This window comes from Leuresthes tenuis, unplaced genomic scaffold, assembly GCF_036924035.1.
Source record: "Leuresthes tenuis unplaced genomic scaffold, fLeuTen1.0.hap1 SCAF_13, whole genome shotgun sequence".
In the NCBI taxonomy this organism is placed as follows: domain Eukaryota; kingdom Metazoa; phylum Chordata; class Actinopteri; order Atheriniformes; family Atherinopsidae; genus Leuresthes; species Leuresthes tenuis.
This window is the reverse complement of record NW_027325367.1, coordinates 18,272,026-18,296,961: the sequence shown is the minus strand read 5'-3', so window position 1 is coordinate 18,296,961 and position 24,936 is coordinate 18,272,026. Positions and strand designations below refer to the sequence as shown.

Sequence of the window (24,936 nt, the reverse complement as noted above, 5' to 3'; positions counted from 1 at the left end):
GACATGAAATGCAAATAAAAGCAGAATTAAACGATCCGCAAACGATTTGAACTTCGTATTAAATTGAAAATAGCACGAGGAATACAAATCAGTTCCTGCGATGGTTAGTGCGTTGTTTTTCACTAAGTGATGCTAAGCATAGTCTATTCCATACGCCATATGCCCTGTTGTTGTTTGATGTAAAGCATGGCAGACGTGTGACATCGTGGACTGGATGTACACCAGCGATGATTAAACTCACAGACCCAAAGAGCAGAGCTGAGCAGAGCTCCTTCCTCCTGATTTGAGTGATGATTGCCAAACAATACTGTTGTGCTTAAGCACCATCAGATGAATTGGACTTTTGATCTGATATCTAATGATGCCGTAATGCTAAGAACTATGAAATGGCATTACAGTTATATTGTACTAAGGTGTCATCCATACATGAACTGAGAAATGTTTGAGCTTTCGCACTGTTGAAAATATCCTGTTGACCGTCTATTTTCTTGCAATAGCATTAGAAAGATGATAAAAATGAAGAACACATGAGCTTGTATCACCAGAAGAATGCTCTCAGGACAATGGGCTTTTTCAGACAGTTAAAGCCAAGGTATTCAATCATTTAAACCCCATCCAGACATGCACTGATTTCCTTTAATCCGGTGGCAGCTGAAAGTGTGTTAATTGGCCCCATGGTGCTTTCCTATAACATTTTGTGATGGACACGTTACTAGGTTGGACTTAGTAACTGATAGTACCTTATAGGTATCATTTTCAATGTAGTACAAGTCTAAACTGCTGCAGTCACATTATCAGACAAACGTGCACAGCAGCATTGAGTTCACTTGGCTTCTGGTCAACACATTTAGACATTTAGACATTTAGACTATATTTTTATACTATATAAAAATATAGTCATTAACAGCTCTGTCCAAACTGTTCTCCACTATGATTTTACATAGAATAATTAGATGCAGCACCCAGTCATTTTTTCACATTATTTGTGAAACAGGTTTTAAGGGTTTGCATTGCAGAGGAAGCTTCTCCTTTATTTCTGTGAACGTATCGGCGTTTTCAACCGCTCCTATCCACGAACAGTTGGTGTAATACAATGATTCGTGTCGGTTGGCTAGACATGATTTCGCAATGACAGCATGAGAAAACTGTCACTCGAGAATGCGTTTTCTGTGGTGGTGCTGGTGTCACGTTTTTGCCAACTTGATGACAGTTATGCTGTCACTTCAGCACTGCACTGACTATTTGATAAGAGATAATAACATGTGGAAGGGCAACATGTTCAGCTGCATCCATTCACCACCACTATGTTTCACACAACCACTGCATGCTTGACACATTAATATAAATTGATATGCCAATATGACATGTTGCAAGAAATCTGTGACAACCCTTTCACATGCATATCTGAGTCAAGCATGAGGAGCATTATTGCAGAATCGGCCAATGCATGAATGGCAGATTGATAAAGACATTATTGTGTCTGTAACGGACTAATGTCCTGTCACAGCGCTTATTCATTTCAGCATGTAAAGCATGCAGTGGGTGCGTCAAACATAGCAGGAGAGAATGGAAACAGCTGCATGTTTAAACGTGTTGAACAGTCAGTGTTATGAGGGTTTAATTGCGTGTTTGTTCTCAGTCTGAGAAAATGGGATCTTTTAATTAACCATTTTCACTGTCACCGTGTGTGTGTGATGAGAAACCGCGGCACTAAACTAAACTATTTATATATCTGTTTGATGTTTTACAGCTTTTAACACATCCCCAGGCAAAAAGAAAACACAAATCTAACCAAATGACTTATTGAATCAGTAAACCTATCTGGTAATTTCACATTTATATCATATGCTAATGAACATGCGTACGTTTAAATTCTGAAATGTCAGCTATAGCAGAGACTTGCTCTGGCATACTGAAGACAGCCAAGATAATAGTTCTTATTTACTTTTCTCTGTGTGTTCCTCCCCTCAAAAACAGCCCAAATTCTTGTATCATCACCATTATTTCAAAGTCGAGGCACTTTGGTCCAACCCTAAATTACATCCTCCTCAGGCTTGCAAGCTGCTCATTTCCACTTCTGTCCCTATTCTTTTCTCTTTCTCACTCCATATTTATCTCACACTCTGCTTTTCTGTGGTGACAATAATTGCAATGAAGGGTAGGGGTGGCACTCATTGCTACAATGTCACGGAAGGCGTATTGAGTAAATGCACAGCCTGATGAAGTGTCCACTTCACACTGCTCTGTGATTTATCACTTGTTTCTGTGACGGTGCTTAGGCCAATAACTCTCATTCTAAGCCATTTACTGCCAAGACTTATAGCTGACATGCAGAAAGGGGACTGTGTCATTTCTAGTTATGCATACTCAGTGTGTGTGTTTGAGTGTGTGTGTGTGTGTGCGCACGTGTAGAATGACGTCAAAGAATGTAAGCAGCTGAGTTCAAAGAAAGCTTATTTAAGCTTGTAAATCATCAGTCAAACAAAACTATTTACTAGTATGGTTTTATTTTGATCCATGCACATGAGTGGGCTTTTTCAAATCTGAAGATACATGTCTGTCACGAATGTGCCGGCAGTCAATAGGCTTGTTTATACAGTCCAGCTAAGTTGGTCTTTCACAGGCAAAAGTTCAAAGCAAATGTTTTTCCAATTCTTTGAGCCAGCTTACACTGACTGCAGGGCTTTTTTTATTCAGAACTGCAACTGACTTCCTTAATATATAGCCAATAACAATGTTTCATGAATGCACACCTTCAAGTCATGCTTAGCACTTATTTATTTCATAGACTTATCTGTGTTCCTCAGACTTGTACATTTATAAGTCTTTACACCCCCCCCCCTGCATGTTTCATAGCTATGAAAGCTATGAAACATGCAGAATGCATGCACAGTTGCGCATAGATTAACTTTTTTTCTCACAAAAGAATATCACTCGGCAGACCAACCTATTTTAATTTACATGTATATATTTAGCACATATTCTGTAAAACAGGATTAGAAAACGGCTGATATTCACCTTTCCCATTGCTGTAGCTAAATTTTAATCTATTTCAAAATAACTTCATTTTCTTATGGTAAACACTAGGGGGCATAGTTAGTATATTAGACAGAATTACAGACTAAACACGGGAGGACCCAACACACAATTGTGAGAAAGGAGGCGTAATTAGTCGCTAAAATGTACAACAGTTCTGATGTCTCTGACATTTAGGACAAATGCATGAAGAGAAAAACTGGAGGGGGGAAAATGATGAGTGCGAGAAACAGAGGCCTAAAAGCAACAGGACAAAAAGAGTGAGTGAAATGAAGCAATGGGGATATAGATGCACAAACAGATTAAGAATGAGACAAAACATATTAGGAGGTAAGACAAGCATTACCAGAGTGAGATTTATCAGTTTAAATTAGTCCAGGCTCAGAGTCTCTAATCCTTTCCCCCTCAGGTCTTAAATCACCTGCCATCCACAAAGTCACTGTCCATCCCACAGGAAAACACTCATTATAGGCTGCCATCATGTTTGACTGCATCTCTCTGCATAACCTTGAAACACTGTTCACTCAGCCAAAAACACTTCAATCCAAGGGGGAGCCCGGTCAATTGAGTCAATGCCGAGTGACTTCTTTCTCCCACGGGCACCACAGATGCCATGTTTTTATTTTTATTTATTTAATTTTTTTTTAAGAGAGAGAATGTTACAAGCAGATGCAGGTACGTCGCATGGGAGCGTAACATGGAGGATGCAGCCGTGGGCACTGAAAGCCAGCCAGAGGAGCAACAACCCAAAAGAAAGTCAAGGAATGAAAAAGATCCGACAGAGTCAATGTCCTTAAGGACTTACGTAATGATGGCCTGGTTATGTGTCACCTACTGCTGTAGTGAGAAAACACAACTAAAGAAGCCACTTTTTTTTTTTACTTCTTTAACTTCCCCTTTTTTATCTAGTTGGAGTTTTTTTTATCCAGTCTAATCTTTTCTGAGTACCTTGAGTGATATTCAAATGTTTGCAGCAGTTATTTGCAATGGTTTGATGACAGATAGCATTTCACAGTGTTCCATTCTTTTTCATATGCAACGGCAAATGACTTCCCTATGTAGTGGATGTCATTATATACGACAGTGCTGTGTTGATCCCCAAGAACAAATCTAATCTTCATTTGTAATGGAAAACACAACAAAAAATACAACAGGGTGCAAATCATGTCTCGGGCGACAGAAGAAGGGAGCTGTAGCTAATTTCATGCCTTGTATTTTTACTTTTATGCGTGGTTGATTTAAGGTCCAGGCTGGCGCAAAGAAATGCACAGCCCATAATCTTTCACGGTTGCCCCACTCTTGTGAACTGTAAATGGTGAAGCCTGCACTGTGTTTACGCATAGAGGCCTTAAAATTCCAAATTACGGTTTAATTTCATACGGTCCTAATTCAGAGAGGGCCCTATAAAAACCAAGGAGGAGACAGTAGTGGCATATGAGATGTAAATGACTATCCAAACCCAAAGTCCAACGTGCCTTCTCTGTTTCTCCCCTATTTGTAATTTAAAACTTCTGACCGAGAATAAAAAACACAGACTATTTCATAGGAATACACTTAAGAGGAAAAACGCTGTGCTTTTCGTTTGCATGGCGAAGGCAGTGCTGTAAAAATCAGCTTAAGCAAAAGTTATTAAGATACAAAACTAAAAGTGCTGTTTAGACCCCCCTGACAGATGAAATGCTGCTGTTGTGTGGAACACAAAAGGAACCCAAGTCCTCTGGTCCTTTTCAGGTCTTTCAGGACGTGAAAAACAACCTCAAAATACATGAGCTATTACAGTGTTCTTACTTACTTTTGAAAAAGCGTGAAAAAGAAATTAAGCACACCTTCTGCTTGGCAGCAATAACTTGAAGTAATCATTTCCTGTATAATTTTATCAGTCTCTCACATATTTGTGGAGTTTATGCACAGCTTTATAGGGTGTATCCACTGTAGAGCAATTCAATGACAGCAAGGTGCCCAGATCCTGTTGATGCAAAACAAGGCCAAATCATCACCCCTTCACCAACCGTGCTCGACAGTTAATATGACGTGTTTCGAGCTGATATGCTCAGCATTGTGGCCAAACATCTCCACTTTGGCTTCATCCGTCCAAAGGACATCTGGTTTGTTCTGGTCCGTCATTTCCTCTGATGTACTGACTATTCTCCCTGGTGTTTACCGTAACAAACGAATGAAAACTTCATGGCAGCTGTGTGAAAGATTAATTTTAGCAGTGTATGAGTGAAAGGTTATCCATCTTTTCATACAGACTCTGCTCAGGACCTGGCACCATGGTAACAAACAGTCTACATGCTTGATCAGTCAGAGACAAAAGGGATACAAACCCATCCAACGACAGATAGTTAAGGGGAATGGTAACTATGAGCAGGGTAATCATGTGTTTCTTTGAGAAGCTGGCCCAATACTTAGCCGTGTTGGTTATTGGATATTGGTTCCTCAAGTCAGAGTCCACTAACAATTTCCTCAGCTTTCAGTTATATGCTAAGCAATAAAATGTAACGTGTTAACCTGCAGTAGGTTGCTGCCTGGTTTGCCCTTTAAGAGAACTATCAATATTCATCTCAAACACTAATGGCACAAAAGCAAATAAATGTCCATATCTTTTTTAAAAATGGTGGACTATTTGTTGAAAAGAACCTCTTACTTTTGTTGTGGTGCATTTAATAATGAGTCAATAAAAGAGGTTCACCTGAGATGGATGTGCCAACTCTGCAAGGAGGAAGAAAACATGAACACAGCTGTGTCCCTTCCTCCTCAGGAGATGATGCCAGCTGACCCACTACCAGGTACGTGTAGAGCACAGCTGTATGTCCTACTTCTCCTTCAACTGTCGAAAACAGTTAAGCTGGAGTGGCCCCATCATGGCACCGGCTCCCAAAACATGTCGTCTGGTTACAGCTGTCCCTCGGTGAACCTCACTGGCACGTATTATGATAATGAGGTCTATTTCATAACACTGGCTGTCTGCGGTGGGCAAGTAAAGGGTTGGCTGAGGGGGTATGAGTAGAGGGGGGTGAATTGGAGATTGAAGGCAAATGCAGAAAATTGGGGTGTTAATCTCGCCTCAGGAATCTTCCAAGCATAAAGATGAAAGCACAGGGGCCAACACTGCTCCAACAAATCAATCAACAAATCAACAGACAGTGTTTGCAGGGCGCAGCTGGCCTTTCAGCTCTCTAAATTCACAGGAAGCTGTCCCACATACAGCTGCACGTGTGACTGTGTACAGATTTGTGTCATTGTGACTGTTTACGTACACAGGCTAATTACCTATTAGAGGATAAACACATATCAACACATATCTCCGAAAGACATTCGAATTAAATAAAATATAAGGTGAAGCCTCATAGAAGAGTGATTTGTGGGATGAAGCTGAAGTGATCTTTAAATGGCTTAAAGTTAAAAATGATACACTCTTTTTAACATAACACACGCAAGATAAAGAAAAAACAGACAAAGAAAAAACCCAGGCAAGAGATTTATCTTTTATTATGCTTATGATTATTATGGCTACACTTGTCAGGATCGATGGAAAGGTAGGACCCAGATGCAACTCTCTTAGTTAAAAAAAAGGTTTATTTACAAAAAAACAGGGAGCACAGCAGGAACGAAAGGCGCGGCGGAGCCGGATCAAAAAAACTTAACTTGAAAAAAGGACTATGACCAACAAAACAAGACTATGACAAAACAAGGCTATGACTATACAAGGCTATGAATAAACAGGACTGTGACAAGGCAAGACTATGAGGCAGGTAACCAGACTTATCTTCGTGCAGCGAAGCATGGAGGGATAGTGAGGATTCTGCCGTGACTGAAAGTAAACCAGGAAGCTAAATACTGTGAGGGGAGTGATCAGTGACATGAGGTGCAGCTGTGAACAATTAACCAGGTGACTAGAGTGAACTGAACGTGACAGGGGGAAAACATGACTAGAACAAAACCTGAAAACATAAACTATGACATGACAAACTGAGCAGACTGTGACAACACTATCCAAGATAGTGCAGTGTTGACATATTCTAGCAGAAGAGGGGTTTAAACCCACGTGAGCATTTGTCCATTGGATCTTAACACCAACACCTTAACCACTCAGCCATCCTGGTTAACTATCAGTTCTACCTGTGTTTAAAAATATACACGTGCTTATGTAGAAATAAAAATGGTCACTGGTAATAGTAATGAAGAATGTTATCATGGAATCATGGTCCGATCAACATCTTATACTGGAAGCTACTGACTCTGTTGGGAGTGCTTTGTTAATCCAATCAGCTGAAGCTCAGTCGAGATAGATGGACACACCCGCAGTTGCTTCATGATACATTTAGACAGTCTGCCCTTTTCAAAAGTCTTTCTGTGGAAGGATTCCCAGATGGCTCAGTGCGTATGCCTTCTGCGTAGCTTCAGGGACCACCTTTGGCAGCAATAACTAGAAGTAATCATCCATCCATTTTCTATAACCGCTTAATCTGTCGGTCGGGTCGCGGGGGGGCTGGAGCCTATTCCAGCGGTCATCGGGCGAGAGGCGGGGTACACCCTGGACAGGTCGCCAGTCCATCACAGGGCCACACAGAGTCAAACGAGACAAACAACCACACACACACTCACACTTACTCCAAAGGACAATTTTAGAGACACGAATTAACCTAACATGCATGTTTTTGGACAGTGGGAGGGAGCCACTCACAACAACCACTTTTACTCCCCAGTTCTAATGAAAACAGCTACAAAAGCCTTCCTTTCCATACCTTCCTGTGAACCAAAAGTGGTCCATTACTTGATTTTCAGTTCCCTTTCCTCCAAATGAGCTATTACCTCTGCTGGACTCAAAAGGCACAGAAAATGAGGCTGAACCGTGGATGCTTAAACTTGTCTTTCAAATCCTTTACTTCTTTTCAAGGGCTCGGCCTGAAATCTGGAGCGATACATATCTCCCCAGCTGGAGACGCTGCTGCTGCTCACTATCAGCACCCTTCATCGAGCAACAGGCACCAGAGATCAGCCCTGTGTGCTCCAGCTTCCACGAGCTTTGCACGTATCTCCCCTTCCCATTCTCAAGGTCAGATTAACATTGAGGGGCAGAGCGTCGGCCGCACGTGTGCGAAGACACGAGCACAGCATAAGATTGGCTTTATCAGAGAGCAATTCCGCTTGCTTGTTTATGCATTCTGAATAATAGCGTAAAAAGGCTGTTGATGTGTGCAGAGAGCACTTTTAATTAGGTCTTGTTCGCACTCTCAGCAACAAGCTCCGGAGCAATTTAGGTACATTATGAAGCAATTTTTTTGTTGATTGGGAAATTAACGACCTCCTCTCCAAATTAGGAAGGCCACTGATGATGCTGCAGGTGCTGGTGGGAGTTAATTTTTCCTCCCAGCATCCTGAATGGGATGTGTAATGTTCAAGTTGGAAAAAGTCCAAATAGAGAAGAGGGAATAGTATCTCAGACAGCCCGCCTGTTGATGTAAAGAGGGCCTGACTGCCCGCTGCTGGCTGCCCCCGTCTCACTCGCTGCTAATGCATTTTCTGGCACTCGCACAGAACTGTGCACTTTGACCTTTGACAAAACATGGGTTACATTTGTCCACAAGAGTGCATCCTTCTCGCCATTTCGTTGACTGTGTCATTCTCATGTAAAACAGATGCAGGCGCTGAAGAGGTCAAGCCTGTGGGAACACCTGCAGGCATCCTTGTTGTCACTTGGGAAATAAGATGTGCTTAGATTTGGGTGTGAAACTGTAAATAAAACTGACAACCCTTTTCTGGTTAGTGCTGCCATCTAGTGCTGAATATGCAAACTTGAATTAATCAGATTTTACATGACATTGCACATTGCAGTGTTACTTCATCCTCTTTTAATTTATGGCAATTCCCGCATTGCCATAAATTAAAGCCATCTTTTCCTCCCTGAGGCTACAACTGTGGCTCCCCTTCTTTACTCTCTCAGTATCTAGAGTTTATTTAGCACTCTTAAGCTGTGCAAGCCCTCTGCTAACCTCCTGTGCACAAGTCTGATTCTTCACTCCTGGTGGCAAAGATGAGCACTGAAAAGGAGTGACAACACTGCAGAGGGACCAGATACCATTGCCCATGGCTTCACAGATGCTAGGCTAAGCTCATTGTAGGGTTAAAGGCAACTTATCAGCTAATACAATAGCCTGGTTTCCTTTACCATGTAATTTTGTGTTCTTCTTCATTTCTCACACAGTACGAGGCTTTTTTTATCACCAGCCCAATAGCAGGGCAGCTAATAAATGTCTAGATGGTAGAGAATATATCGCACGAATGGCCAGTCAGGAGTAACCAGCTCAGCCAGCATACAGGGGCCCTCCACACCCGTCCACTGGAATTATGAATTATATTTATCCCAATATACAAGAACTCACATCCATGTAATTCAAACTGATTCCATTGATCAAACAGCTGCAGATAGTAGTTCTATTGACATTCAGTGTGTAACCTTATTTGACAGGTAAGGAGTAAATGAAAATAAACTTGCACTCATTTAAGACCATCTCACCGCCCTTTAAAATCTAAGGTGACACATGATAAAATAAAAAAAGAAGCTATATGAGCCTGTTAGATGAGTTAAAGGACTGCAGTGCAGCACTGAATAAACAAAGTGCCACAATGGGACTGCCGCACTTTGTCAAATGTGCTGTGCCTCCGCAGTAAATGTCCTCTGGAGTATCTCAATTTGAGTGTGTGCATGTATAATATGCATGCAAATATGTGTGCACGCATGTGTGTGTGTGCATGTGCATTCTCTGCACAGAGAGCCGGCAGTCTGCTGACCCACTTTGAGTTGTTTTCATTTCTCATTCTCTCCCCAGGAGTAGACAAAAGGCTCTTACTTTTCTCTCTCTTTTCGAAACTTATTCCCATTCGCCTCCCAGCATTTACCTGTTATTATTGTGACATGAATCATTTCAAGCAGGGAGGAGCTCAGCTTTAAGAGCAACTTCCCTCACATCAATTGATGATATTACAAGTTTCCCCCATATCACATGTTTTGACTGATACTTGCAACACGAGATACTGTTTACAGAAATCATTTTTCTTTCAACATTTTCTTTCTAAATCAAGACTGGGATACAAATACTGAGATAGCTGCACAGTTTTACAATCATATCGGTTTCTTGCTTAATAGGTTTCACATTCTAACTAAACTAAATAGATCAGTGCGTCAAGTTTTACTAACACAAATGAAAAATTGCGAAACCAGTGAGGAAGTTAATTGGTCAAATTTTCCATTTCAGACCACTTGAAATCTTATAAACATGAGTTCCCCTTAATTAGATTGAACTGCTGTGAATTCACTCAGCTTATTACATTAAGCCTCTACAGAAATGTGAATATATTAGCTTCCCGACATTCACTAATTAAAGGTCCAATGTATAAAAGTTTTTTTTCTGTCAAATAACACTGACCAACTTCATTATAGTTAGAAAATATAAACAAATATTTACAAATAAGAATTTTTTTTTCCTTTTGTTCACCTTCCTTTTAATTTTGGTCATTTGGGAACAGGGAGTGCTAAATGTTGCAGTTTTGCAAGAATAGTCCATGTCCATTATTGCTGAACATCAGATCATCATCATCACATAATCATTACTGTCTGATTTCCTGTTTGATGATGTGCCCTACATTTTCAGTTGGAGACTGATCTAGACTGCAGGCAAGACAGTCGCACGCACACTCATTGTATATGAGGCCACACTGTTGTGCTTAATGAGGTCTGGTACTATCCCGCTGACATAACCGTCTCCTTGGAAATGACTATGCCTTGTTGTCTCTCTAAATTCCAATATATCTCATGATCATCTGTGGTACTTTCATAAATATGCTAATCATACTTTCTATGGAAACTGATGCGCTTTTGCACCTTTTGCAAATAACAGCCTAGATGGTCTTGCACAGAACCCAACTTTTCTTCTGTCTTTATGTCCATCTGAGATGAGCTTGTGCTCAGAATACTCGGCGGTGTTTCTGCACAGAGTTGATGTATGGCTTCTTCCTTGTGTACTACAGTTTCTTGGTTACATTTCTGGAGTAAATGTAACTAAAGAAACTAAAGCAATGAAGTCCACTAGTGGACTGCGTTTAGTAAGAGTTTTTCAAGGTACTCCCAAGCTCAATATTTAACATCCATTCCTTTTTTATATCTGCTTAATCCAAGTTAGGTCACGGAGGGGCTGAAGCCTATCCCAGCTTTCATTGGGAAAGAGGCTGTCAGTCCATCACAGGACCACTCACAGACAAACAACCATGCACACTCACTCCTAGGGACAATTTAGAATCACCAATTAACCTGACATGCATGCTTTTGGTCAATGGGAAGAAGCCAGAGTACCTGAAGAGAACCCACACATACACGGGGAGAACATGCAAACTCTACACGGTGAATTCATACCAGGAACTCTCCTGCTGTGAGGCAGTGATGCTAACCACCACACCAGTGTGCGGCCCCCAATATATAACAGTATAACCTATATAGAGCTTGTTTCAGTATTGATCATGGTGTCAGGATGGATCCTAATGCAGAACCACCTGAGAATTTAAAGGTCACACACATCCATCTGTGGTTTCTGGCTTTAAATGATGCACATATCTCGGTCCACATCAGTATCAGTCGATATTGAGCTTCTTGACTACAATCAGCCATCTGCAAGTTGGCATCAACCAATGGCAGTGTAAATATTTATCTGGTGTTTTACAGAAGAATGGATCTCTTTATGTAAAAGGTTATAATAAAAGTTTTTGATACATTTGTATGAAATAATTTTGGCTCATTCAAAGATTATAGAAACACTGTATCTGAAAAATGTATCTGAAACACTTTAAAACAATCACTCAAATCATTTTTCTTTAACATCAGTACCAGCCAAGAATTCCAAAATCAGTGCATCCACAGCTTCAGTGATTTCTCCACACTACCTGAGTCCTCTCACAGAATGATGTTCTTTCGATGTCGAAAGTAAAATAATAGTTAGATAAATACATTAAAGTTCTTTGCCATGTTTTTTTTATAGCGTATCGACGATTCTCTCACAGTTTGGCACAGAGCAGCAAGTCACGACCAATTCTTGCTTGGAAAGACAAAATTCATGGTAGAGGTTCCTTTTATTCTCAATCCTTTCTCAACACTCCCACCTGTCACCGATTAATCTGTTGATTGCAAAATCTTCTCAAGCAATGTTAATTGCATTTCCTATAAACCTTTCTGTTTTTCTTTGCATCTCTTCCAACTTTTTTTGGAGTGTGTGGCTGACATCCAATTGGAGTTAGTGAGCCTGTGAAATATTTCCCACGTATTTGTGTCTGTTAAAAAATGATCAAATTATTATTCTACAATTTTTATCCTAGTCCCTTGTGCTCTAAAGTAACACTGGAGGTGTGGTACAGTGAGGAATCTCAGGGCATGTGTCACCCTCCTCTGCTCCACTCTCACTCCAGTCGGCGAGAGCATCCACAGAGCCAGTAGCTGTGCCACCTCCATGTCGGCTTGCATCAAAGCCCTTTCTAACAACCTCATTTTAAGAAATAGAGCTAGCAGCGCATATGTGCTCCCTCCGTGGCCTTAAGATGATGAGTGCATTCCATTAAATGCTGATTTGCAGAAAAAGAGAATAAGCCTTCTCCATAGCCGTCATCTCTCATTTCCAAATTCCATTCAAGCCTTTTTACCACTAATTTCCCATTTTAAAAGACAGCCAACCACGGATGCTGCTGTCTGAGGGATATGACACGAGCATTCTTCCATCTTCCAAAAACTGAATTTATAACATCCCCTGTTATTTTCAAGGGAACTCTCATGTCTAAATCTAACTTACAAACTCACCGGAGGGACATTTCAGCTGAATGGTGAAAAGTGCCCTCTACATTAGTATTCTCGATCCTTCGTGTCCAGGGAGAGAAAGCTTGATGGTGTGAGGCTCCTCAATGTTAAATGTCAAGCACATTAAAAAAGCAGCACAATGATTGGGTTTATTAAAAGTGTTCTTGTCCCATGCCACAGCCTGGTGATTGATTTCCTCTGACATGTCCTTTTACCCTGTGTCATATTAATAAACTATCTCTCTGCTGAGAGACTGACAGACTGCCTCCTCCACAGAGAAATACAGAGGGAAGAGAGGGATGAAAGATGGGAAGGGAGCAGAGACAGAGGGGAAGCATGGGAGAAAGACAGAAAGAAAGAAGTCAATGGCTTCAAAAAGAACACACAAGTGAAAAATGGGAGGACACCAGAACAACAGTCTTTCACAGCAGGGATGTCACTTTTATTGCTGACCATTATGGCAGGAGAGTCCCGAGTCAAGATATTCATCACATTCATCATAACAAGAGAGTCTATTAAGGTGACGTTGCATAACTCCTCTCTACCATGACAATACTCACTTGGCAAGCTTTAATATTTGTCACCTGTTCAGTAGTCTGAAACAGCTCGGGGGTTTCCTCCTGGATCCATTTCTGCTGTCATTATAACTATATGGAATCAATAGTTTTGACAAAAGCAGAGATATACAAGCAATGTTTAAACTACTGGTGTGAAGTTCTTGGTACAATCAAGAGGTCTCAACGGTACATTCATCATTTTCTTTAAGCAGATCAATCAAACTAGCAACAACAACTGCATTTGCTTGTGAATGCAGCGAGAAGTTATTTCAGAGGTTTTATAAAATGAAGTTGTGCTCACAGTTTTAAAAAAAACAACAACAATGACATAAGAAGTTATATATTTGTACTCTAAATAGCAGCAGCTCAGCTCTTGATTTTATGCCACCATGGCAATATTACCTGACACTCAAACTAACAGCTGCGGGACAGATTACAATGATGGCAATCAACACCTTCTCTCATCTCTGTTCTATTGGCAAACACTTTGAGGGAATACGTTTTTGATAGATAACTTTAGTAGATGCTTTAAGCAGTTAGCAGGACACAAGAGGCTGTTGACAGTAATCCCATCTGCAGAAATTGCATAGGCGAGTCATTCATATAGGTTCACTTCTTGTTACACTGCCGAGCCTTACAGGGACACTTGAAATGTCAAAGTTATTTGCAACTCCTGTACCTCTCCTGTTACAACTGTTATAAAATGCTGCCCTTAAAAATTATTTCCTTGCTCATTTTGTGGTCCAAAAGAGATTTCGTTTTTGTAGCTACACAAGTGAAAAAGCTTGAGATTTAATAACTCTTGAAATAATATAATTTTAACAAAGAGATTTGGTTATTTTTACTTATATATGTTTGACAAGAAAGCCCTGTTTCTCCTGCTATTTCTACTTCTATTATTTTCAGCTCTATTCGGTTCCGGTTTATACTATGACTGCGCATGTCCATTTTTTATGCTCAGGAAGAAAGGGGAAACATGTCTCTGACGAGGTGAGTCCCTAAACAAGGCCTTGTGTGTTCAAATCTGACTAAACTGTTACCAGATGGCGTTTTCGCCATAAAATGTGCGATGTATACATTAGTTTTAATACGTAACATCGATTTTTTTTCGTCTGCCACGATTCATTCGAGGCTAACGGTATTAACCACTGCTAGCTAGTAAAATGTCGTCAGCTAAACGTTTAGCTTTAGCTAGCTTAGCAGCACGCAACAGTCGTCGCTAAACAAGTGAATCGATTGTGTAATTGTGTTGGGGGTTATTATGTTCTTCACTTTGAGTCAGTAAAGTTTCAATGACATATGGCTTAACTGTTGGCTACATTTCTAACCTTCTCACCTGCTCAGATAGCGCTGTTATTACTTTTCAGGCTTAGCTAATCATTGTCATTAGCGGCTAATGCTAGTTTGTGTTTATGGCTTTTGGTCCACTATAAGAAAAAGTTCAACTGAAACAAACTGCTCTTTTGTGTGCTAAGCTTTTTACCGGCGCCGACGCAGCTGTCGCAAGACCAGCTAGAGGCAGAGGAGAGGCTCCGTGCCCAGAAGTCCTTCTCCACCGCCCTGGTTTCGTCCCGCAGAGACCCTCCTCCATACGGGCACAGAAAAGGCTGGGTGCCGCGGACACTTGAGGTAAATCCTTTTGTCACAGCTAATCATGAAACGGTATTTGGGTTGCCTTCGGTTAGATCTGCAATATGTAGACATGGATGTCGTATAATTCGTACAATTCTGTGTTTGTGAAGGACTTCGGAGATGGAGGAGCTTTCCCAGAGATCCATGTGGCCCAGTTTCCTCTGGAGATGGGCAGGAAGAAGAAGACGTCCAATGCCCTGGCGTTGCAGGTGGATGCAGAAGGAAAAGTTAAATATGACGCCATCGCCAGACAAGGACAGGGGAAAGATAAGGTATTTGAACAAGACTTTGCTTTAACAAAACCGTCAGAAAATACCCTCTTAACTTGCTGTAAAAGTTTTGTGTCTATGTAAAAATATTAAGTTTGAGGTTTGGTCATTACCCACACGTCTCATTCTTTCATTATTTGATGCTTTTACAAGAAGAGGCGTTGTGTTTTCAGTGTTTTTTTTTTGTTTGTCATTTTTAAGCGTTTCTCCTCTGTCATTTTTGCAGGTGGTCTTCAGTAAGTACACTGATCTGCTTCCGAAGGAAGTTCTTAACGAAGACGCTTCAGAACTACGGAAGCCTGATGAGGAGGCTGTTCAGGAGGTAAGACTTTGTGCAAGTGCCGTGCGCTGAAAGACCGTCAAGACTTAATTTGCAGGCTGCCTTCAAATTAAGCCACCGGCTTTTACTTTGACTGCTAAAAGGTCATATAATCAATCTCTGCCCAAAGAGAGCATTTGGTCTTTAGTTCTTCTGCTTTTATTACAACTGTAATCATTTTGACATCATTGAGTGATAAGAAACAACAGATTATCATTACCTTTGTGTAGATTCGCTGTCATCAAAGCCTAACACAGTTCGAACAACCCTGATGGGACATTCCGAAAGCCGGAAGTACTTCTCAGCCTGTTAAAGCTCAGATAATCTCCGTCTTTAAGAAACAAAAAGTTCAGTTCCGCTTTGTCTAAGACCTAAAGAGTTTATCATTCTGATCACTGATAAAGTTGTTTTGACTACCATGTGTTCATGCTTTGGTCAAACTTTAATTTACTTACCAGTAAGTGCTATAAAAGTGTTTGTGATTATGGTTTTGTGCCCGTTGTAGCTGACGGAGAAGACCCGTGCTGCCCTGGAAAAGCAGGTGTCTCAGAAGATTGCTGCTGCCATGCCTGTAAGAGCTGCAGACAAACAAGCTCCTGCGCAGTACATCAGGTACAGATTTGAGTCGGACCACGAACGGCACCATTTTGACTTGTAAACACATTCCAGCGGGCGGGCGGCAACGTCGACGTCCAGTTTAAATAGTGCTTTGATGTCATACAGTAGAAATATAGGATTGAAGCTGGTGATTGTTGCCAGAACATTTTTCAGTAGGTGCTTGGAATTCCACCCATGTTGTTGTTGTTGTTGTGTTTTTTTTTAATAATTCAGGCAGCAATTTCTCATGATGCTCACACAAAGAAAACGAGACCTTCCTGGGGTGCTGTGTCTATTATAGGCAGTGCCGTGCTACAGTTTTTTGTTTTAAAGGTTCAAATTGAATCTCGTGCAATGATGTGCATAAATTGTGTGTCTGTAAAAGTGTGTCCATTATAGTGTTTATGGTGCTTTAATGGAAGGGTGTGATGGCACATGAAATTCACGTTGACAGAGTCATTGTAATTGATTTTATTAACATCGTTGTACACCACCACCCACAACAAAAAAACAATGCAAAGATGTGTGCTGTCTGTGTCTTGTAGATACACCCCGTCCCAGCAGGGAGTGGCTTTTAATTCAGGGGCCAAACAGAGAGTGATCCGCATGGTGGAAATGCAGAAAGACCCCATGGAACCTCCTCGTTTTAAGTAAGTAAACCATCTCAATCACAGTAGCTTTAAAACATGTCTGAAGAACACTTTCCCCATTCTGTAATAAGGGCTCATTGATATTTCTGTTATGTACCTTTGAATTAAGCATTGAGTAATGTTCAAACTCATTCGTTTTAAGTCATTTAGAATATTTTGGTTGCATGTTAATACAGACTTACAGAAGCAATACCAGTTCAAATTACACAGGCTCAAATTTGACAGAATGAATTCAACAGATATTGTTATGCAAACACCTCATTATCGGTCATTATCAGCCTGCGATATTTCAAACCTGAAGCCTAGGGCTGACGCAAAGATTTTTCAAAGCATCTCATTTATGGCAGCCAACTCTTTGAAGGTGGAAGTGAATGTAATGTGGATCAATGCATGTTTCAGAATCAACAAGAAGATTCCTCGAGGACCTCCTTCGCCGCCTGCCCCCGTCATGCATTCTCCAAGCAGAAAGGTAGCGTTGGCAGTATTCTGCTTTTCAGCCCGTTAATGTCGCACTCTACAGCAAAGTGAGATTGCTCGCGCTGTGATTGATGGTTTATTTTGTTGTAGATGACAGTCAAGGAGCAGCAGGAGTGGAAGATTCCGCCATGCATCTCCAACTGGAAGAACGCTAAGGTAATGTGTCGCCAGAGTTAACTGGGATTTAAATGTGTTCTTTGTCCAGCTGTCAAGCACAAGGTATGTTCTATCACAACGATGCCTGATAGTTTTATTTCTATTTCACTGTGCTTGCTTGAACTCAGGGTTACACCATTCCTCTTGACAAACGTCTGGCTGCTGACGGACGGGGTCTGCAAACCGTTCACATTAATGAGAACTTCGCCAAGCTGGCCGAGGCCCTTTACATTGCCGATAGAAAGGTAACGCGATTGCAGGAGATGGATTTGAAATGCTTTGTTTTGTTGTTGTTTTGAGATGTGCTCTTTTTGTTCGAAATTGAACGGCGATCGTGTGTTTAGGCCAGAGAGGCTGTGGAGATGCGAGCCCAGGTGGAGAAGAAGATGGCTCAAAAGGAGAAGGAAAAGAAAGAGGAGAAACTCAGGGAGCTGGCCCAGATGGCTCGAGACCACAGGGCAGGGATCAAAAGCCACGGTGACAAAGGTGAGTCCTGAAGAGCCAAGAAGGAAAAGGGTATTTTTACGCTCTGTTAATATTCAAACATCTGTGGCAGGCGTGTGTATTTGTGGCATATAAAGGTGCGAGGTGGTCTCAGCCAACAGATCAGACTGTCTTATTTCTGCTTTTGCTGGTTCCACAGCTGGAACATGGGTGGTTTATTTATCTTAAGAAGAGAAATGTGAGCATTGCATGCCATGCTCCTCTTTGAATGACTGAGATACAGAAGATTTACTCAAACTATAAAAACTGAATTGATCTATTTTTGTATTTAACGTTTTCTGTTATAAATATGCTAGTTCGCTTCCTATGACAATATATAGGGTTTCCTTGTCTTGTTTTTTTGCTTCCATTTGTTTCCTTGCACCTTTTCTCCCTCTTCTCATCCACCACCCCCCTCTCTCCTGTGGCAGGTGGCGAGGACAGCGAAGCCAGGGAGCGTGACATGATGCGCCACGACAGAAGGAAAGATAGGATTCACGAACGGAACATTTCCAGGGCTGCTCCCGATAAGAGGTGCCGGACGCACACTTTAAACACACAACATGTAAACCCAGCGACTCTGCTCCCTCGAAATAGACCTACAGCTGCACAGATGCGCCGCTCGGTGCTGAATCTTTAACGAGGGCAGCGGTAATACTGAGCAAACACACCGAGAATCCTGCAGAGCGCTGCAGCAGTTCGTTATGCGCGACTATCTGCAGACTGTTTGTGTGTGTTTGCGATGCATGATCCGTGTGTGTTTAAGGCTCTGAGTGCGCTGGCGGGTTGTCAGTCGATGGGGTCTGTGGGTCCCTGGAGAAAGTGAGAGCTCATTACAATCACTATTCCAGCTGTCAGAAAGCAGAGATCTTGTTTTCAGAAAAATCCTTACCTTTTACTTCACTTTGACGTGGATCTCAAGGTCACTGAGTACACAAGGAAAAGTTTTCTTATTTAATACCTAAACTTTTTTTTTCACTCTTTGTTTATTTAGATTTTATAGTGATGATAGTCCTACTTTCTTGGAGGTCTTCTGGTGTTGGTAGCCCTTTGTTTTCGTGTCATTGCTGGGGTTTGTGCTAACTACCTGTCTTCATTTCTCATTGTCTGTCCCAGGTCGAAACTACAGAGAGATCAGGACAGAGACGTCAGTGAGCTCATCGCTCTGGGCAAACCCAACCCTCGTTCCTCCAACGAAGCGCAGTACGACCAGCGGCTCTTCAATCAGAGCAAGGTGCGAGCGTTTCCATGCCTCCTTTCATATATGAATCCAGACTCGGGCCATATTTGGCGATTTAAGGGCGGAAATCTACTCCATACTGAAATGTAGAGGGTTCACTTTAACCTCCAGTGTTCACGACACGTTGAAGTCTCCAGTGTTTTGCTTGACATGGAAACATGGTTTTAAGGTTGAGTCGCATATCAAACATGACAGATGGCTTTGAAAAACACTTAACCGAGACACATCCCATGAGGTCGTTGCAAAGAGCCACTCAGTGGACGCATTTGCCGAAAGAACCTTAACAAAGGTTGTAGCTATTCCCCGTGACTCACTTTTCCTTTTTCCCCCCGTCTTGACTTTTCAGGGTATGGATAGCGGTTTTGCTGGCGGTGAAGACGATACATACAACGTGTACGACCAGCCGTTCCGCAGTGGAAAAGACATGGCGTCCAACCTCTACAGGCCCAGCAAGAACATTGACAAAGACGCCTACACAGATGACTTTGACTCCCTTATGCGGAACAACAGGTACCATGGATTATTTTTAGCAAACACCTTCATTTTACTCATTTGTTCATCGACAGTGTTGCATCTTTGCCATATTTACTACCAAGGAAAATTTAGCGGGTTGATGTTTTTCAGAGTCTTGATTAAATTCGGTGTGACAAATGCCAACAAATGAGAAGCTAATGAGCAGTTTACCGGACCGTGTTGCCATTGACAATCGAATTTACAAAAGCAGTGAAATCTAAAGGTTTATTTAGCTCCGAGCAAGACTAATCCCAAACCACCTTTAAGACAACACCCAGCTCTCCTGAATCGTACAAACCCAAATCAGAAAAGGTTGGGGCGGTGCGGGTGATGGAGGACTGTTTTTGATGCAGTGCTGCTGAGAGATCAAAGACGAAAGGTGTCCGGTTTAGACTTTCCTCCTTGCCCCAGGTATCCGTCTGATACCTCAGTGGAGGTGTCTGTTAGCATCACTACCCAACACGCCCAGGCTCCGGCGGTGATGCGATGCATTGGTGAAAGATCAGCTTGATTTTCTGTCCCTTCAGCCTGGTGATAGAGCGCGGTGAACGGCGTGGCACATCTGTAAAAGTAGGAGGCTGGAACTCGGTAATGATCATTCTTTTCACTGTCAGGTTTGCGCCGGACAAAGAGTTCTCGGGCGCTGACCACAGTCAGAGGCGGGAAGGGCCGGTCCAGTTTGAGGACGATCCCTTCGGTCTGGACAAGTTCTTGGAGCAAGCCAAGCACCACGGCGGCTCGAAGAGGCCGTCCACCAGCAACCGCTCGAAGGACGACTACCACGACAAGAAACGCAGGAAGGAGTGAGACGGAGCGTGTGTTTGACAACCTGATGGCGTATGAGAGGATGAGATGAGGAGTCGCATCGCTCTCTCTCTGTGGCTCAGTGAAACTGTACTATACATAAAAACAGATTTTTGTCATCTCTCAGTAGGAAATAGGTTGGGGGGGGGGGGTTGTCTTCTCTCCTCTTTTTTATTTTATTTTCATTTTTATTCCCCCACACTTGTCACTTGGCTCCTATAATCTAATCTTTGAACTTCCAAGTGTCGAGTTGGACAGGATAGAAATGGACAAGTTAAGTATAACAGAAGTGAGTTAAAATGCTAACTGTAAGCGCTGCATTATTCTGTACAGCACAGCCAGTGTTCTTGCAGATGTGGTCTGTAATTTAGTGATATTAAAGCTTTACAAACCCCAGCAGGAAACCCAACAGGAACATTTACTGTCTGTTATTTACCATTTTCCTCATTTCTACCCCCTCACTTCCTCTTTTTCTTTTCGTGAGCTGCGTTTTATTTAAAACCCTCTTGTATTTGGCTGAGCAGTCCGTCAGATATGCACAGTGACCTAAACTTATCTGGAGCATTTAAAGCGAACCAGCTTTCTAAATCTTGTACATTACTACCAACTGAATAAATTTCATAGTGTCTAAATGGAGTTTCTTTCTTACTGAGTTTAAAGAGATTTGTATTTACAAATCCTGCAATTCTCACTTGTCGCTTTCTTCCCGGCAGCTTTTCCAGTCCAGGAGTTGCTTAAACAAAACTTGTTTTACACAGTGGGAAGTTCATTAGCTTAGTAATTGTTGTAGTTTTGTCTTAGTAGAGTCTCATTACTTTATTCATTTCCTGAGTAATGCAGCCCATTGCAACGGATGATTAAATGTCTGAAGTGCATTCAGAAAAGCCATCAATTACAAAGCCTGAGTAGTTGCACTTTTTTTTCTAGAAACGGGTCCTGCAATTTATGCGACAATTACACCAGAGCTAGTCCAATTAATTACAATTAATTATGATTCATGCAGCCTGACAGTTTTATTTTCCCATGCTTTGGAGAGTAATCACCGTGACATTACACAGCTCAGCAAGCTCAAAAATCTGCACCAAGCCATCCTTCAGTCATGCCTCAGAAGGGCTTAGACAGTTGTTACGTGCACAAGATTTATGTTTCCATGAGTGGCGGTGTTGCGTTTTGTGTCGTGTTCTGGAGTTGGCTGCCTTTGTTTTTCCACCACTACCTGAGAAATGATGCCTTGGAGCCATGCCTGCTCGCTCCGGCTTCTCCGGTGCACTCTGTGGTTCAACTATCAGTAAAATGCAATGTTCTGCTGGGGAACCTTGGGTTCTGGGCTGTTCTGTGGAAGCTGGGTCGACTCATAACACCCACCTAACGTTAACAGACCAGTAACCACCCAAATGAGAGCAGTCCGCCCCACTGAAAACTGACATGACGAAAGGCTGAAGGTGTTCAGAGTTATAGCGCACATAAAACTAAAAGACAAGCTACAAGGCAGGCTGTGTGAACAACCAGACTTTTTTTTTTAAAGCCAGAGTAAATCTTTGAGGCCTGCTCTGTCTGTAGAAACTGTTCAGACTTCAAAGCCAGAGCGGAATCTAAGCCAAACTGAACCGAATTCCGTAGAAAATTCCTACTTGGCACATTTCCTGCATGTCCTTCAGGTGATGAAAGCCAACCTTGTTTACCAGAGTTGTAATATTCACCAGTCTGCCTAACATTTGATCTTAGCAAAACTCATGAAATCATAATGAATTTCATACATTATGAAGAGCCTTTTAATTATACAAGTCCCAGAATTGTATATGCAATGATTATTCCAGCTACACTACGCTGTTACTGTCAGGAAGCTGTTTGTTGTCCTTTCAAAATGCCTGAGCTCGTCTTCCTAACAGTCTGATCTGTTGCAGGAATGATCACTAACTATACAAACTGTATGAAGACATGGCTAATGGATATAAATATACTGAATGGGTGCAGCGGGGTAGAAACCAGACAAGAATGAATGAAACTGGAACAGATAACGGCTTTAAATTAATTATTTTTTACCGTTGGAGATCAGAGTCAAAGCAACTCTGTCTGTTGGGTCAGAGGAAAAAGTGCTTTGAAGCAGATAAGTTTCTCTGCCTTCTGTCCTCCAACTATGGAGTCTGGCAAAAACATTTGTCCTTCACTCAGCTGCAGCAAAGCGGCTCTGAAGTGGTTGAACAACGGCCCGCTGTTGTGTGGAAAGAAGCTGACATGTTTAAAAGTCATCTGAATTTTTATGTCCCTGTTTCACTTGGCAATATTCCATTTGCCTGTGTGAGAATGTTTGAGTTAATGTTAGGTTGGCTGCTTGAAAACGATAATATGATTTAGGAACACCGGGCTTTAATCTTTAAGGCCTGGTGTGAATCAGTGGGACACATACCAGCTTAGCGTAACCGAATCGTAAGAGGAGTCATAATCGTTGCACATGTGAAAATGGACAAGAAAAATGTTTTAAAGATCCAAGTCCAAGCTTTTCTATTTAGCGGGTTTTCTATCTCCAAACAGAAGAAAAGATCAGCCTGCGTTTGTGCCCAGCTTATTGCTGAGCCACCGAAGACAGCTTGATAATGGGTCTCCACTCTGTTGTTGTCTGCCTTTATAAATGTGAACAGAGGAAGATGAATGAGATTCTTTATTCATGAAGGTAAGAGGAAATTGGTTCTTTGGCACTGCCTTTGTGTGCTGTTCGATGTAAAGCGTGAACATATTGTCTGGGCCGTAATGGAATCCCCCGGTCGCAGACAGAGGCCATGATGGATAGCTCCTTATCGCTGCTTCACGAGCAAATAAAGCAAGAAATAATAAACTATATTGAGTTGTTGCAGCACATCGTTCCACTGTTTGGACTTCAAGGGGGATAGCTTGGTTTATTCCAAGACGCCTTTTGTGATATTTCACCTTCATTCCTCTGTGCTCTGGCAGTAGAGCAAGAAGTTGGGTGATCAATGTCATCACTGATGCACCTGTTGAAGATGGCGACCAGAGAGAGAGATCTAATCTCTCTCGCAGTTTTTCTTTTCTCTTCTTAAAGTATCAAAAGTTGCTGCGTTGAGGCAGTTATTCAGGCAGAGTTGTGGCATTGTGGCACCGCTGGCAAGGATGTAAAAATGACTGAAAGCTGAGTTAATTTACCAGACACAACGGCGTATTGTTTTCACCTGGTGAGTCATGGTGTGTGTTTCTCCTGCTGAGACACGAACGCTTTTATAGCAGGCTGACTCATTGATATTCATAAACTGATTGGCTGGTAAATTTTGAGTGAAACTGTTTAGGGCTCAAGGTTGATAAGTAAACTTAGACCAGGGATGTCAAACTCCGGTCCTCGAGGGCCGCTGTCCTGCAGGTTTTAGATGCTTCCCTGCTTCAACACACCTGATTCAGATGAAATTGATCTCTTCGAAAGATTGTTAAGTTCTGCACAAGCCTGCTAATAATGCATTGATCTGATTCAGCTGCATTGAAGCAGGGAAGCATCTAAAACCTCGAGCCCTCGAGGACCGGAGTTTGACATCCCTGACTTAGACCAATCAGTGGCAGAGTAAGGTGGGTATGTTTTGCCCCCCGCCCCCTGCAAAAGGACAGCATTAATAGAAACAGAGAAGAAAACGTCGACATGAAGGTGAAGTTCGAATTGGCTTGTGGTCAAACCCATGAGTATTCTGTGAGGCAGAAGCAATCACAGTTCAACAGTTTGCATCCAAAGACACCCTGACATGTACCACCCAGAACCAAAGTGAACCTGACATTTATCTGAAAGCAGATACAGACATGCACAAGTGATACAAGTTGAACCTGCTTACCGAAAGGCTTGTTTTAATATTGTCGTTATTTTGACTGAGGTCGTATTCCAAGACACCATGTTGCTACACGAATGTCCTGCAGTTGAGAAAGCGCTGTGGCAGTTGGGCAACTGTCTAGTGACCGTGTGCAAAGATCCACATCATAGCAACTGCTCCAACTGTTGTGACATTTTTGAGATTTGAGAATAATTTTCAACTCTTGTCTACAGCGAGTAAGAAACTGATTTCTCATGAGTCCAACCCAAAAAAAGGTTTCTCATCCCCAAAACGCTCCAGGGCAGTTTCAAGGCTGGGAATGCACATAACGAAGGCTGGTATACTTCCAAACACCCACCTCTCTGTGATAGTTTAAAGGTAAAAAAAAAAATGCTCATAATGACTAATCCACGAAAAGTGATCTCCTAGCTTTTCAGTTCCTTTTCTCAGTAGACCGTTTTATTGTCTTAGCTTATTGTCTTGGTTTCAGCTTTTAAGACAAAGTTGTAAAGTCCACTCCTTCACAAAAACAGACAAAAATATAACTAAAAGTATAATTAAT

The 24,936-nt window shown here is 41.8% G+C and overlaps 1 protein-coding gene across 1 annotated transcript; it reads left to right on the top strand.

Moving 5' to 3' along the window:
- Positions 1–14,384: 14,384 nt before the first annotated feature.
- Positions 14,385–21,203, top strand: snw1 (SNW domain containing 1). Its single transcript, XM_072362410.1, has 14 exons — positions 14,385–14,421; positions 14,907–15,060; positions 15,174–15,335; positions 15,559–15,654; positions 16,157–16,263; positions 16,794–16,898; positions 17,298–17,367; positions 17,466–17,531; positions 17,660–17,776; positions 17,876–18,017; positions 18,446–18,548; positions 19,131–19,248; positions 19,601–19,764; positions 20,382–21,203. The coding sequence occupies exons 1-14, from the start codon at positions 14,408–14,410 to the stop codon at positions 20,572–20,574; spliced, it is 1,611 nt and encodes a 536-aa protein (XP_072218511.1). The 5' UTR covers positions 14,385–14,407; the 3' UTR covers positions 20,575–21,203.
- The last annotated feature ends 3,733 nt before the right edge of the window (positions 21,204–24,936 follow it).